Source organism: Notolepis coatsorum (genome assembly GCF_963971535.1).
Source record: "Notolepis coatsorum genome assembly, chromosome: 4".
Taxonomy (NCBI): domain Eukaryota; kingdom Metazoa; phylum Chordata; class Actinopteri; order Aulopiformes; family Paralepididae; genus Notolepis; species Notolepis coatsorum.
In genome coordinates, this window is record NC_140168.1 from 33,176,050 (window position 1) to 33,192,686 (window position 16,637).

A 16,637-nucleotide genomic window follows, 5' to 3' on the forward strand; every position below is an offset into this window, starting at 1 on the left:
ACAAGTATAATTATATAATATATATTTTATATAAAAGAAATTATATATATAAAAAAAAAAAAATTAATCAAAAATGATCGATATCTCAGCACCCCCACTCCCCGCGGACTTCTCGCGTCCCTGCTGCTACATCTATACATTTATGACATACCAGATTTGCAAATACAGTACTGTTTGTATCAATACTTGTTCATATCTTCTCTATATGTTATACATACATTATGCACCGTACTGTTCCTGTTCCTTTCCACTCTGGTTAGATTCCTTATACTCTGTACTTGTCTTGTACCCTGTGCAATGACAATAAAGTTGAATCTAATCCTATCTAATATATTTGCACAGATGCAGCACGACATTTTACGGCGTATGGGGCCGATCAGCAGGATTACGATCGGCTGTTACCGTGGTAACGGAACACCCGCTACAGGGATTGGCTCGGCCGCCATATTGCCTGAAAGCAGTTTAGTGTTGTGGCAGACCGGAGGGTTTATTTTTTATTTCTTTGTGTAAGGCAGTCGTTTTTGTTTCGTAGAAGTGAATCGATAGCATTTTTATTACAAACTATGGCTGAACGATTTGATAACCTCGAAGAGCATCTCGAGAAGTTCGTTGAAAATATTCGACAACTGGGCATCATCGTGAGCGACTTCCAGCCCAGCAGCCAGACAGGACTCAACCAGAAGCTGTAAGTGATGTTGTTTACGGAACTGATGATGATAGCCAACGTTAGCTGTTGTTGTGGTATTAAACTGCCTGAAGCGATCTCAGCCATGTCACGTTTATCATTTCAGAAACTTCATGATTTCTGGATTGCAAGACATTGAAAAGTGCCGTCAACAGCTCCACGAGATCAACGTTCCACTCGAGGCATTTGAGTGAGTCTCCCCTCTCCCTCTCTCTAAATGAAAACACGGTAGCATAATATCAAACAAAACACAAGTCATATTGAAAGTTCTTTATCTTGGAACATTATAACACAGTGCCATTCAATGTGTCAAGTCTCTCAATTTCAAGTGACCATAGTCATAGTGCTATTCAGTGAGTGTATGATGAATTGAAAATGGGGGACCCTGATGTAAACAAGACGAAAGTATTTCTCTGGTCTGCATCTCCTTAACAATTGTGTGTATTGAACTGTATTGTACCCATTCTGCAATCTGTTAATAAAGTTTTCAATCAATCAAACAGTTGTAGTATAAATATGTACAGTGGTACAGGTGTAAATACAGTATGGTAGTAGTCAATCATACTGGCCAGCAGCGTAACTAAGAGTAGGATATGCATAGATATAGATGGTATACAGATATGTAAAAGGACCATTTGCAGGTTAATACAGACAGGTGTGGAGATATATATATATATATGTGTGGTGAGAATATATATATATGGTAGGCCTAATATACAGCATAATTGTACATGCTATCATACAGAGCTATGGGTTATATGCAGGTGTATAAGTAAGTATATAGAGTAAGTATATAGAGGGGTTATATGCAGGTATATTGAGACAAATATTATATAGAGGAGGGTTATATATTTTGTCTTGTACTGTGTAATGACAATACAGTGAATCTAATCGAATCTATATATATATGCAGTAAATATATAAATATAGGCTAAATCATCACCCAGTGTTAGCTTTAAAGGAACACGCCAACATTTTGGGAAATTAGCTTACCGTCTTCTCCAGAGAGAGACAAGATATATACCAGTTTCCTCTCTTTGCATTCAGTAGAAAGCTATCTGGCTGCATGTTAGCCTAGCTTAGCACAATGAATGGAAGCGGACATGGCCGTTTAGCCTTCGGGAGAGGTGTTAGTTGGACAATGCCTAGGCTAACTACAGTACAGATAGGTGCAATTTCTGAGATTTTCTTCCTGTCTAATCTTACCATTAAACTTCCATAGTAAAAAGTACCCTCCACTCCAGTGGCATAACAATATGTTTTGGATAGCCTATTACTTCCATTCAGCTTGTTGGTGCTCTGTGTATGAAGCTCTGTGTTTCTCCATCTGTCCGTCTAATGACAAGGGTAAAAGCAGGCTATGTTGTGGATATCATTTGAATGTTAAACAACACCTGGGCATAAAAGAAAATATTGTTTGGTTCCTGTTGGTTGTCAGTTAAGGCCATGGGTAGGTAGGGATTTTTATTTTTTATTTTATTTTTTATTTTTTTCACTGCGACTATGGATAGGGAATTTCTTTATTTAATTAAAATGTTCACAACAACATGGATGCATGTACTCTGCCAGCATGTTTAATATCTATAATACTAAAGGTTTGACTAAGATTTTTATGAAACTTTATTGTAAAAAAAAATATATATATATTTTGTATTCTCTTTTTTTTATTTTTTTTTATTTTTTTTATAACGCATAAAATAAATTGGGTCGCACCTAAATCGGCAGGGTCGGTCGGCAACCGGAACCAAACCATTATTTTTTTTAGGCCCTGTTATACCCTGTACCATTCCTCAGTTTGCTGTGCTTTCCCCTCCACAAACACAAACTCTAATTGGATATTTCCTGTCTAACTATTAATTAGTCTACTATTATTATAATAATATTATTATTATTACTATCAAATAGGCAACTGAGGTTTCCCTAATTTACAGTCAATGAACATACTGTACATACAGAAATAAGCACAAAAAAACCATATAAAATCTCAACAATAAGACAAGACGAGGCAAAAAGCAAGGATAACAAATCAATTAAAACACGTACAGGTTTTAACAGGTTCCAAAATTCCATTCCAATAATGATGTAGTATAAGGAGGTAGCTTAAGGGCCTTAAAGATGAACAAATACCAGTGTTTGTCGCACCTATCCATCAGAGGACACAGTGATGAGTGTCGTATCTATCATTAGTGATGAATCTTTTTTTGTATCCACTTTTTCGCATCTTTTCGCCGCCGCAGCTCGAACTCTCAGTGGCGAGGAGTAACGCATGGGAGGCGCACGCTGTCCCCGCTACTTCCTGCTTCCGCCGCACCGGCGTCACCAAACCGACCTGTAGGAGTCGCTGTCCACAACGTCCAATCCCCACCCACCGGCTTTCCCACCCTCTTAACACTGCCAACTGCTCGAACCCAGCGTCTCCAGCATTAGTGGCGAGCGCCTTGCCCACTGCGCCAATCAGCCGCCCATTAGTGATGAATCTGAAGGCAGAGTGATATACAGAGTCCAAGGATTTAAGGGTTGATGCCGCAGCATGCCTATAAATTACACCACCATAGTCCAAGACTGATAAGAAAACTGCTATGACAACCCTCGTCCTACTTATCTTTAGCTTTCTGTATAGGAAGTACATTTTCTGTCGCAACTTTGAGCCAAAGTTGTCCACATGAATTTAAATGTAAATTTCTCATCGAGCCACACACCAAGATATTTATATTCAGTGACTCTCAATAGAACCACCTATGGTAGATATGTGTACACCATTATTCAACTGTAGGGGCATCAAAGCACCCCCCCCTAGTGCTGGGGAATTGGGATCAGAAGTTTGATAGGATATCATAGATAATAATAATAATAATAATAATACATCTATTTTATATAGCGCTTTTCCAGGTGCTTAAAGGATAACTCCACTATTTTGGGAAATTAGCTTATTTAACATCTTCCCTGGAGTTAGACAAGAAGATGCATACCTTTTTTGTCTCTGTGCGTGCATTTTAGCTTTGGGAATAGATGCTCCGTTAGCATAGCTTAGCTTCATCACTGGAAGTGAGGCAGGACAGTAGCCTTACAGTGCCTTACAGTGTATTGCAAGGTCTGACATTGACCAAACTTGATATGCATGACCTTGGTGGGCTCTAGGTCAACTCCTGAAAAGGGGGTCAATGTCAGACCTTGCAATCAAAAGTTAGGGGCGCACTGAAATTATGGCAAGGGTTATTAGCCCCCTAACTTTTGATTGCAAAGTCTGACATTGACCCCCTTTTCAGGAGTTGACCTAGAGCCCACCAAGGTCATGCATATCAAGTTTGGTCAATGTCAGACCTTGCAATACACTGTAAGGCACTGTAAGGCTACTGTCCTGCCTCACTTCCAGTGATGAAGCTAAGCTATGCTAACGGAGCATCTATTCCCAAAGCTAAAATGCACGCACAGAGACAAAAAAGGTATGCATCTTCTTGTCTAACTCCAGGGAAGATGTTAAATAAGCTAATTTCCAAAAATAGTGGAGTTATCCTTTAAAGACGCTTTACATGGGTAGAAGAGACAAAACTAGATGTATGATATATTCACCAGAGCTCATTACTAGGCTACCACCCTAATATTTGTTTGCACATTGTTCTGACTAATTTTATTGTATATATGCATACGGTGTAGATATCCTACTTATAAACTTGTATATATGTGTACATGTGATAAATGATATCTTAATTGTCGATCGACTGTATGCTGCATCCACCAGGGGAAAATTGCTGGCACATTGTAAATGTGCATTGTCATTGAAGTGGATTTTGATTTATATTCCGACTTCTCTTCTTAGATACATTGACCAGGGCCGCAACCCTCAGCTGTACACCAAGGAGTGCATGGAGCGAGCCTTGGCAAAGAACGAGCAGGTCAAAGGGAAGATTGACACCATGACGGTGAGACACAGTGTCTGTTTGTATCACTAGTTTCACTACGGAACGATGAGAATGCACTCTCAACAATATTTAAAGGGGCACTTCGCCAATCTTTAACCTTAACCCTTTCACTGCCACACTACAGTGTGATAGTAAAGGGTTAACCTTCTGTGTATTGTCGCAGTGAAAGGGTTAACCGTTTGATAGTGCGGCAGTGAAAGGGTTAATCCCACCGTTCTGTTGTGAGGAGGGCATGTGAGGATTGGATATGTAACTCACCGACGTGTTCTGTGTCTCCAGAGCTCAAAGCCACATTGGCATCCGGAGAAAGCCCTCCAGGTGACGTCACCGAGAGGAGAGCAGACCTCTCTAGCGAACTGCAAACATTTCCTCAACCATTTCTTCAACTCTTCGCGTTGGGCGGTTGAGGAAATAGTGGGTAGTTCTGTGCCAGCTTTTGGTTGTTCACACTGAACCAAGCCGTCATCGTGTGTGCGTTCAGATAATGCCATATAGACGCAGTGCATCTTGGGTTGGGGTTCTGAAATAGGTCTCCAAAGGTTGACGGGGTAGAAAAGAAAGACAAGCTTTCTTTAGGCTTTTGAAAATGTAGGGGGTAGTGTTGTCACGATACTGGAATTTCGACTTCGATACGATACCTTGAAAAGTATCGATACTTCGATACCATTTCGATATAAAAAAAAAAATATATATATATATATAAATATATATATATATATATATAAATATATATATATATATATATATATATTTTTTAAACAAGTTTAGCTTTTGTTGCTGGTTGATTCTCCTCAGCTTCTCTCTGGTACTATAAGAGAAGATAAATATAACACTTTTAAAACCCTTTGTTTATCTTTAGATCACACATTTAAAAATAACTGTTCATCTCACTTCAATAATTTTTATTGCAAATGCAGAACATGGTATTTTCTCAAGCAGACAGATGTAAACACTGTAATCTGTGTTTCATGTACCTGACAAACTGAACTGTTTGTATTACAGTTAGTACCAGTTTCGATTTTTATTTAAAGATAACGAGAGCGAGCGAGCGAGAGAGAGAGAGAGAGAGAGGTAGCGGTAGATAGAGAGAGAGACAGAGAGAGAGAGAGGTAGCGGTAGATAGAGAGAGAGACAGAGAGGGAGAGAGAGAGAGCACTTAAGAGTCTTAAGGCGAGCACAGAAAGACTCAGAAGAAGCTTCTATCCCCAGGCCATCAGGCTGCTAAACGAACAATAATCACTATGCAACAACCATCAAATGCACACAGCACACACACCCACACGCACACACTCACTCAAACAAACAACACACTGCAGCACCCACTCTCCACACTTTAGATCACACAAACACACTTACACTTTATATTTATTGATAAAGGATTTGCACTACAACTCGTACACCTACTGTGAATTGTACCTAAATTGCACCTCGTCCCATTTCTCCATTTCTGCCTTGCACTATATAGTATTGTATATTAGTACACTGCACAGTATTGTATATTGTATGGTAACTATGTCTATTCTGCATCGAACATTGTACATATGTCTAAACTGAACACTGTGACCTCATTTTTTTTACTTCTAATTTTACTATGTTATTTTATTTCATACTTATCTTGTCTTGCACAGTCTCTGGAGCGCAACAGTAAGAAGCATTTTGTATAAAAGTATTCTGTACTTCTGTATGACAACTATTAAAGAAACTTGAAACTTGAAGAGAGAGGTAGCGGTAGATAGAGAGAGAGAGAGATAGAGAGAGAGAGGCTATGCTCGGAGAATTTTAGTAACGTTACATTTTCAACAAGATTGCTGCTATTTAAACACTTGATGGAAACGGGGTAACGTTAACCTTATGTCGACTGTAGTATTGTATGACCTCGACATAACGTTTAAACTAGAGGTGGGCATAGATTAATTTTTTTAATCTAGATTAATCTATCTGCAATCCTGGATTTAATCTAGATTAAAATGGCTCAAAAAAAAAAAAAAAACCTGCCGAAGGCATTCAAAATATGTGTGTTCTACCCAAATAATGACCAGAAGTAAGTCCTTACTTTTTCTTTCCTCCTTATGTTTCTCAGGCCAGGTGGCCCATTACACTATGAGCCCATCTCCCGTTTCCAAAATGCATTACAGACTGTTTGAAAAAGCTGTTTTGCTATGATAATTGGTAATGAAATATCAAAATAATGTTCAATAAGATGTACTTGTGTTTAATAAGTTGTTTTATTCAGAAGTTAACACAAATAAATAATATTACCAGTACAGTACAGTATCTAGCACACTCTCAGGAGCAAAACAGAAAGAATCATTTCAAACTTGAACTATGTGACATGGCTTGAATCAACTGCTCCAGTGGAGTTGCTCAGTGGCCAATGGTGTCAACTGTGGTTGTACTGGGCAGCTCCCAGGTGTGAATGGAACTGTGTGAATGTGAAGCAGGGCGTTCCTGAAAAAGAGCATCTGTGCTCACTGCTCAGCGAACCTACCCCGGGTAAATAATTTTTTCCTAATTGGCCGATGCCTGGAACCGTGTGGCTCCCGTGACTTTCGATTCCCTTATCGCTGCCTACAGTTGCGCAATGTTAGCGTTAGCATGTAGCCATGGCAGACTCTATTTGATTCCTTAAGGGCTCGAAATTGCCTGGGTTTTGGTAATATGCTCCCGAAATGCTCCCGCTGTTTGGCTACTTCTATGTGCAGTGAAAACTACTTGAATGCTTTAGAACCTAGTCATTGATTTAGATCAGGGTGAGCTAAAATTAGCCGCAGAGCTAACGTGAGCTAACGCTATTTAATCAAGCTCACAAAGAGAGATAAACAGCTGACAGCGGATAGTACAGGTACAAATACAATAAAACAGCAGGTGGGGGCTGTTGTGTAAACCGTGTACTCTTTAGTTTACATATAATGAGAGACGGAATGTTTGTTTACAAGTCTGTAAGTCAGTCATGAAGTACAGTGGTGCAACATACAAATGTGTCCGTGTAGCAACACAAGCCAATACATTATAGGACAGGGGCCCGGGGAGGGAGCTCTCTCTCTCTGTGTGTGTGTGTGTGTGTGTGTGTGTGTGTGTGAGTGAGAGACAGAAGTCAGAGGAATAACGACCTGTTATTCAATAGATTAAATTAGTTTAAGAATAAAAAAATAAATACATTTTAAGAGAATCTCAAATACATTATTTTATTTAAGTGTAGGCTATAGTTAATGTTTTATTTTTTACAGTTTTTGTATTTTTCTGACATGGGGGCTCAACAATAAATGACAATCAGAAATGTCAAGTTGCATGTTGTTATTCTAACCAGCTTAGACCCCTACGCTCTGCATCTTCTGGTCGCCTCAGACCTACTCCTATCCGAACTCCGGGAGGGTCATCAAAGAGAAGTCGCCTATTCTCAGTCCTTGCCCCACAATGGTGGAATGAACTACCCACCCCAGTTAGGACAGCCGAATCACGTCCAATCTTTCGCCGTCGACTAAAGACGCACTTCTTCACCCATTATCTGAATAAAAAAAAATATATCTAACCCTAACTAACCGTACTGTCATGCACTTGTCCTAATAAACTAACCTACACTGTAGCACTCAACACTTTGATGAACATTGTTGCTCAGCTGATAGAGTTGTGTCCTTCCTGATGGCTTGTCGTACAGAACTTGTAAGTCGCTTTGGATAAAAGCGTCAGCTAAATGACTAAATGTAGTTCTGTTGCATTTCCAATTTATTTATTTAAATTATAAATTGATCAGGTATCGATAAGGGAATCGATAAAGAATCGAATCGATAAGCAGAATCGATAATGGAATCGTATCGATAAAATCCTATCAATTCCCATCCCTAAGTGCATGGTGCTCCGTTTTGGCAAAATCTTCTAATGCATTCTAACGAATGAAAGAGAATACATTTTTATATGACGTTATGTGTATGTTATGTCATGTAGCCTACATTTCCATGTCCCAAAAATGTCTTTATCCCAAAGTAGATGATTTTTCTCGAGATTGGTGTATGAGTCCAGGGCAGCCAGTTTCTCACGTTGCATATTGTTTTAATTGGACATAAAACATGTAGCCTATTATGATTATTATATTATGTAGTCAGCCTTTGTTCTATCCCACCTTTTATGCGACAACTGATGGCTAGAAGAAGCAATATTCCTGTGGGTTGGTGGTGCAGGGATAGTGGCCTGGGGCAGCGCTCCACTTATGAAAATAATTGTGGTTATGATATTGCCTATAAGCTAACCACCACAAAATGATCCGCAACATCAAAACTTCACACCCCTGTCCTGCAATGACGGGCAGTTCACATATTCCGGCGAAACCGGAATAATGGGGTAAGATTCTCGGCTTGAATGGGCAGTCTGAAAGGGTAGTTTTATTTATTTTTCGCTGTTTGTTTGAGGGAAGCAACAGTTGTGATCAAGAAAAGAGGGCGGAGCTGGAGATCAGCCAGATCTCGCTTAAAATATGTAAATAAAGTACTAATCGACCACATGAAAAAGGTACATATTAGGGGTGCACGATATTGATTTTTTACCCCGATATCGATACCGATAACTTTCTGCTCCTCAAGGTCGATACCGATAACCGATATATATATATATATTTATTGTATTATAATCTTTTTTTTTTAATGTATATTCCTGTAGTGTTGACCTAACCAGATTTATCATGACATGAGCGTTACTACTATGAACAAAACAAAGCCAAGAGAACAGTTTTGACTCTTCAAATAAAGTGACTATATTTATTTTTCCAAATAAATATAATTTGAGTCAATCACAAAATTCACAATCCGTCAATGTCATTAACAATGTGTTTCCCTGAACAATGAGTCAATTAAAAACCAACAGGTATTGTGCTTTGTCAGTAGGGATGGGTACCATTCACATTTGAACCGATACGGTACCGGTACCTGTGAATCGATACCGGTACCCAACAGTAACTTTTTTCTGTACTTTAGTCTCTAAAAATGTAATCTACAGTACCTACCTCAATTGTAAAAAAAGAAAGAAAAAAAAAATCAAAACTTCACATTTTCGACCGTTTTCGGCTTGCCATTGCCCCGACTGCTTTGTTGTTGAATCAAGTCAAATCCTAAGTAAGCATATATATTGTGCGTGTGAACGTTGACATGAAAAGAAAAAAGTAAAAAAAATAAAAATAAAAAAAATTTGTAAAAAAAATATATATATTTTTTATCAGAGCTATCAATAATTGTATCGGGTTTATCGGGATGACGTCATAATTGCTGATATCGGCCCGATAATTATCGTGCATCCCTAGTACATATTGTACGCTATATTGACGTATTTACGAAAATGTACAATGTGTGTATGTAGCTGGTGTGATCTCGCTCTGTGTTGTTTGTTTCGATTCGACCCCTGTTAAGGGATCGCCCTGACTGGGAGTTGAACCCCGGTCTCCCGCGCCGCGGGCGGCATCACAGACCACTGTACCAAGAGGTGAATTCACTTCTAAGTACTGGGTCTGGATGCCTCTGGGGAGTGAGTTTACTTGCAGTACCGCTTAACGTCCACAGTCACTTCACTATACAAGTCCCTCGTGACTGTGGATAGACATGCGGTACCTCCGTACACAGTACATATTACAAATAAGTACATCTATTACATATGCACATTTCCTTTTAAACTTTTAACGTTTTCAGAAAACATTTGAGTTCCCCTGCTGACATAAATATATTACTTATGGCTATAACATACATTATGTACCTTCTTTCCTGTGGTCGATTAGTACTTTTACGTTTTCTGATGAGGCCGTGTTCATAGAGGCACTAATGTCTAGCTGAAAAACAAATAATAATAATAAACTTTATTTGTATAGCACCTTTCATACAAGAATTGCAGCTCAAAGTGCTTCACAGCAGAAACACACACCTTTATCACCACTACCCCCCCCCCCCCCCCAGTGTCATAGGATTGATGTAAAAAGATAAAGAAAATCCTACTGAATGTCCATAGATCACTAAATGGCCTATAGCTCCAAGATACAGTAGAGTCTTGAGTCCCCAGTGTTCGAGTCTGAGTCACCAATGAAGAGTCGGAGTCGAGTCCTCATTACCCTAGTCCGAGTCCAAGTCATCAAGGTTGAGTCCACTCCACTCTGGCAGTCAAAGAGCTGACATACAAATAAAAAAAGGTCTACATTAAACATAAATGACACAGCGGTCGCCATTTCAAAGGGAGTTTATTTACTTTGTGACACAATAGCCAAAAAAAATGCACTAGCCATCAATATCTTATGCCAAATGATTAGGGCCTATTACAAATTTCTTTCCCTTTAAATAAATAACTATTTATCAATTAACAAGTCCTCGTCTGCACCTTCCGAGTCCGAATGCAGTCAATGCTCGAGTCCAAGTCATCAGTGCTCAAGTCCAAGTCGAGTCACGAGTCCTGAAAATCAGTCTGGGACTCGAGTACTACAACACTGCTTGTAGGATGTGAACCCCCCCACCCCACCTACCCAACCTCCTCCAATGTACAGTTTCTTCGTCAAAATGTATATACTCTCTTTTTTAGACTCTTTTTGTATCACAAACAGTACTGTAGTTGTAAATCTGGTATGTCATAAATGTCTAGATGTAGCAGTACTGTCTATCTGTATGTCATATATGTTATGATGAATTGAAAATGGGGGACCCTGATGTAAACAAGACGAAAGTCTGTCTCTGGTCTGCACCCCCTTAACAATTGTGTGTATTGAGCTGTACTGTATTGTACCCATTCTGCAATCTGTTAATACAATTTTCAATCAATCAATCAACAATCCAGAGTCATTCATTCATCCATCCATCCATCCAATCTTTATTTTGACTAAAAGATTTACACAGTGGAAACCCTCCTTCTTAGACGATCAAAACCCAAACCTAGAACAAAACCTGAGTCAGTCTCTCTCTCTCTCTCTCTCTCTCTCTCTCTCTCTCTCTCTCTCTCTCTCTCTCTCTCTCTCTCTCTCTCTCTCTCTCTCTCTCTCTCTCTCTCTCTCTAATGATTTTAAAGTAGCCAAACGTTACAGTATAAATACTAACTGGATGGTTGATGATATAAACATTTAATTTCATTATCTGAAATATTCTAAAATCATTAAGTCTGCTATAAGCCATTATCCCTTTGTGTGTGATTATTATTTTCTCACAGTAGTGTGTGTGTGTGTATATATATATATATATATATATATATATATTATGTGTGTGTTTGGCTAAAGTCGATAGAAAACACAGTACTGTGCAAAAGTCTTTTATATAAATTGTCTTAGATGTAAATAATTTTTTTTATTAGTGTGTCAGTAGACTACTCTTAGTGCATTTTCATTTAATTATTTTTTAAAGCATCTTCATGGTTTAATAATGCAAACATATGTTGCAGGGACTTATTATAATCATCATATTGGCGTGACTGTATGCATCAAAGGGTTAAATCAAGTGCTTTAGAGGAAATGTCAAAATATCGCGATATATATCGTGTATCGTGATATGGCCAAAAAATTTCGCGATATCATTTAGAGGCCATATCGCCCAGCCCTAATTCAAATACAATTTAAAAAACAACAGTGCTCTAAATCCACCCGTGGACACTAGTGCGCTTCGTTTCAATGTCCCATGTAGGGTGTTCCACGACGAGGCAGATATACCAAGTTCAGTTTGTTTGTGTACTATATGGTCCAGAGGTCCATTGCAACAACGAGCCTCGAGGTAATGTCGTTTAGACAATCTCCAATTATGGCTTTAAATAGAAACAAATGCCAGTGCAAATGTCATCTTTCCACCAAAGAGGACCACCCAACCTTATTGTAGAGGACACAGTGGTGAGTACTATAATCATCACCGGCGATAGACCTCAGGTCACCTGGAACTGGTCTGCTAGCTGTGTTCCTAGAGTGAAAACCAACTAAACCATGACACCTCTGGTTGGGATTCCCACCCACGTGGGAACTGGGTGGAAACTAATCCCAACCTGAGCATGCCATAAGAGCAAAATGGCCACTTCTTTTACATTATTTATTTATTATTATTACATATATAGTATATATTTAAATCGTTTTAAATCATGTTTTCCATGTAAACCTTACGTGGGAAATTGTGGTCCCTCCTACATTGTCATACATGTTGTAGAACGCATGTGCAGGTCATGTAGGTTCCTCTTCTCCCAACGATTGTCCACATTATTACCACCAACACCTGCATGGACTACAACATATGGCACATATCATGCCAGTTAGGGCACCTTGTGTATATACCGCACCTTGTTGTGTATACTGTTTACTTTGACTGCTGCTCATAGTATATATTCACATTCAAACTCTTTATTGCCTGTATTTGTTGTAACATATAATATAACCGATAGGACATACTCATCTGCACCTTTGTTTACACAATTGACTTTCTCCTATTTTATATTCAGAGTTAATTATATTGTTTACACTGTTTATTGCATTCTTTTCTCATTTGTATATTCAGATCAAATTGTATTGCCTATATGTGTATGTCTTTCTACTACTACCCTACTACTATGATGCCCGAATTTCCCCACAGGGATCAATAAAGGAATATCTTTATCTTATCTTATTATCCCGCTTTTACTTGCAAATTATTAACGATACAAAAGCTTACACATAGTTGCACAATGGGTCCGGACGGTTTCATTCACACTTATTTAAATATATGTAAAGCACTTTGAAATTGCCTCTGTGTATGGATGGTGCTATATACATACATTTCCCTTGCCTTGCGTCAGCCACTTCAGAAGCGACACACTCTTTTTGGGGCGACTACTGCAACAGAGCCCAAAGCATTAAGTGACATAGTCGCTCAGCTGAGCCAACTCGTGGATCTGAGGACTTCTAAGCGTTAACTTCCTAGCTTGAGTTAGGAGAAGTTACCGACTAGAAATGTGGTAATTTCTGCAGCATTGGAAAATAGGTTGGGGGGGGGCGATAACTCTATTATCGTTTATTGTATCTTATGTTGTATCTTATGATTATGATATTGTTGTCCGTAATTCTGTCATCAATTAATGACTGCAATCACACATTAATTAAAATGTCTCTCAAAAGGAGATTTTCAATGACATTTTCAATATTAGAGGGGATTCAATTTTTTTTTTTTTTTTTTTAAAGAAAAACAGCAATGAACAGCAATCAGATTATTTATCTCCGTGTGTGATTTTTGAATGCGTGAACAAATATCGTGGTATCTTCTAATCAATATGAAAAGAAATCAAGACGACTATCGTGATATGGTTTTCTTTCACTCCTCCCTCTGGCACCGCTTGCCAAGCAGCCGAGTGCCGCTTTACTGTCGGATAACATTTGAGCTGTGATGATGTTATCGTCGGATCCCATTTGGGCTGCGAGAGCCTTCTTCATGCTGCGTTCATCCTGGTGAAAGTGGTTGAAATGTCACCGATTTGATAGAAGAATATCCTTAGGAGCACCTTTCTCTAAAAAACGATTGCAAGCTCTCTCTTCTATTTTGAAAGTCCTGCACCCCCCCCCCCCCCCCGCCCCCTGTTCATTTACAGTATATTTTTTTCCATTGGTATCACTAATCAATAAAAATAATGTCAACACTGGTTTTTAGGTTGTATGGTCTTTGAGACAGTGGGCACGGAACACTTCATTTGAATAACTATAATAACTATATAATATAATGGAGTATATAAAAAATAAATACATATACTATTGTTTCTTTTCTTTTCCAGAAATTCAAGAGCCTTCTGATCTCGGAGCTCGGCAAAGTCTTCCCAGACGAGATGACGCAGTATAAGGCCATACACGGAGAGGACCCCCCTTCCTAGTGCCCGCCGTACCACACGAACTCTGAACTTTGACCCCCCCCCCCTCCCCCAAACCCCTCAACTCCATGCCAGAGAGAGTAGGGGCACCGAGCAAGCGCCGGATTTGGATCGCCAGCGGAATCCGATAAAGCCCTCATTATTTATTACACATATTATGTTCATTCTGCTGCGGTTGCTGCTGACCACGGCCCCGAGGGACGAGCTATTGTTTCTACTCAGCAGCGCTGAGCCTGACGCAGCCCTTTTTCACATCTTTTCTTCTAGAAATTAACACAGTTTTCCATTAATTTCAAAGTTCCTTACAATAGAATTGTTCTTTCTCTAAAAAAAAAACACACACACCAGCCGTTCCATCAGCTAAATTGCATGTCTTTTAAGTGGCTGAAGTGGCACACAACCTTGAGGACAACGTCCGGGAAGAAACCTCTGTATTTATCATACGTCTAAAAGAGTAGGAGGTGCTGATCTAGGATCTGTGTTCGGGGTCACATGGCCATATACGCCTCGCTATGACTTATGAGCCAAATCTGGTCTCGGATCAGCACTCCTACTTTTTCGAGACGCTTGATAAACGCGGAGTGGGCCGGCGAGAGGCCGTGTCGGGACGCCAAATGTGTGTTTGTGAAAAAGACGAGAATGTTTCTTAAACTTCCACATGTGTCGTGTGAAAATGTACAAGAGTTTTGCAACACGGCTCCCGGGACCGTGCGCCGGGAGATCTCACCCCACCGTCTGTAGATATAATGTTTATACTCTTGTCATTCTCCCTATTTTTTTTTTTAAAACATCTCTTCATCGATGTGCAACGTAGCAGATTTGTACTGCGATTCAAGAAGAAGAAGGAAAAAAAAGGTTTTGTATAAAGCTCAGGTTTCTGAAGGCCATGACTTTTTGAATGCAAATGTTATTTGTGTGGTACATTTTCTTGTGCCTGACCACGTGGTCAGAAAGTATTCCTCTCTTTATGTTTGTTACTTATTTGTATTATGATTTTTGTTAATAAACTACCCTCTTGTTGGAGTGAACTTGTGTTTTCGTTTCTCAGAGCGAGACCGTTGGAAAGAGCTTGAATTCAGCAAGTCTCTGGACGTTTCCCCGTATACGCAGTGTATCCTTCACATAGATGCAGCAGCCCTACTGAAAAATGGCACATTTACTCAACAATATTCAACGTTGCATTTGAAAAAGCACCGTGATATGTCACGCACACCGACTTCTCACGGTTCGGCACCCCGAGCGGGCATGATTGAAACGTGAGTAAATGTGTCAGTGGGACAGAGGCGGTGGTTTTGTGACGTCTGGGTGACGTGTTTTGGGGGTCAGGTCAGCTCCTGTGTCCCCCGGTGTTGGAACCCTACACCCTGCACCCTGTGTCTGCTGCCTATCTGTGTGTGAGAGAGAGACACAGATGCTCGCAGAGGCAGAGCTGCACCCCATCATCTGGGGCGGGTCGTGGCCCAACACGCCTCCCCTTGCTGGGGCTTAGCCAACGGAGGCACACCCCCTGACCCTGGAGGCCCTTCTCCTGGGACACGGGGGGAGGGGGAGGAGGAAATGAGGCCTGTTATTGGTTTGTGATCTGTCTTCTGTGCTGATGCAGCATGGTAATGGCTTCTTCAGTACCCCCTCCCCCCCCCTCATTTGGATTAATGAACACGTGTCCAATTTATTCAGCTGAGGTCTAGCAGGGGACCTGGCGTCCACCTGCTCACTTCCTTTAAAGGGACATTAACTTTAATCCCACCGTTGTGGGGACATGTGATAATTGGACATAAAACGTATTGACCTGTTCTGTGTCTCGAGAACTCTGCCGTATTGGTCCCCCGAGAGACTGACGGTGTCACCAAGCGCGGAGCCGACCTCTGGTGAACTGCACACACTAATCCCTCAAATATCTTCTAACTAACTGTTCACCAACTTGAGGAGGAAATAGTGGAGGAAGTGGTTCACTAGCGGTCTGCTCCCCGCCGGGTGACACGACCGAGCTCTCGAGATACGGGACGCAGGGCCGGCCCGTGGGTCTGTTGGGCCCTAGGTGAGCCCCCACCCCCGTAGTAAAAAATTATAATCGCCATGTTGCTCAATGTCCGAGAGAAACGCTGTAACTGGAGAAAATAATTCACAGACTACATTCAATCATCTTTGCAGACACCTCATTTCACCAGTCAGTGTTTCTCTCAGATGTTGAGCAAAGGGGAGCCTCTGGTAGTATA

At 40.2% G+C, this 16,637-nt stretch overlaps 1 protein-coding gene across 1 annotated transcript; it reads left to right on the forward strand.

Annotated features, from left to right (window-relative positions):
- Positions 1–484: 484 nt before the first annotated feature.
- On the forward strand, positions 485–15,449 carry med10 (mediator complex subunit 10). The gene is made up of 4 exons (XM_084311809.1): positions 485–685; positions 792–875; positions 4,503–4,605; positions 14,329–15,449. The coding sequence occupies exons 1-4, from the start codon at positions 564–566 to the stop codon at positions 14,422–14,424; spliced, it is 405 nt and encodes a 134-aa protein (XP_084167935.1). The 5' UTR covers positions 485–563; the 3' UTR covers positions 14,425–15,449.
- The last annotated feature ends 1,188 nt before the right edge of the window (positions 15,450–16,637 follow it).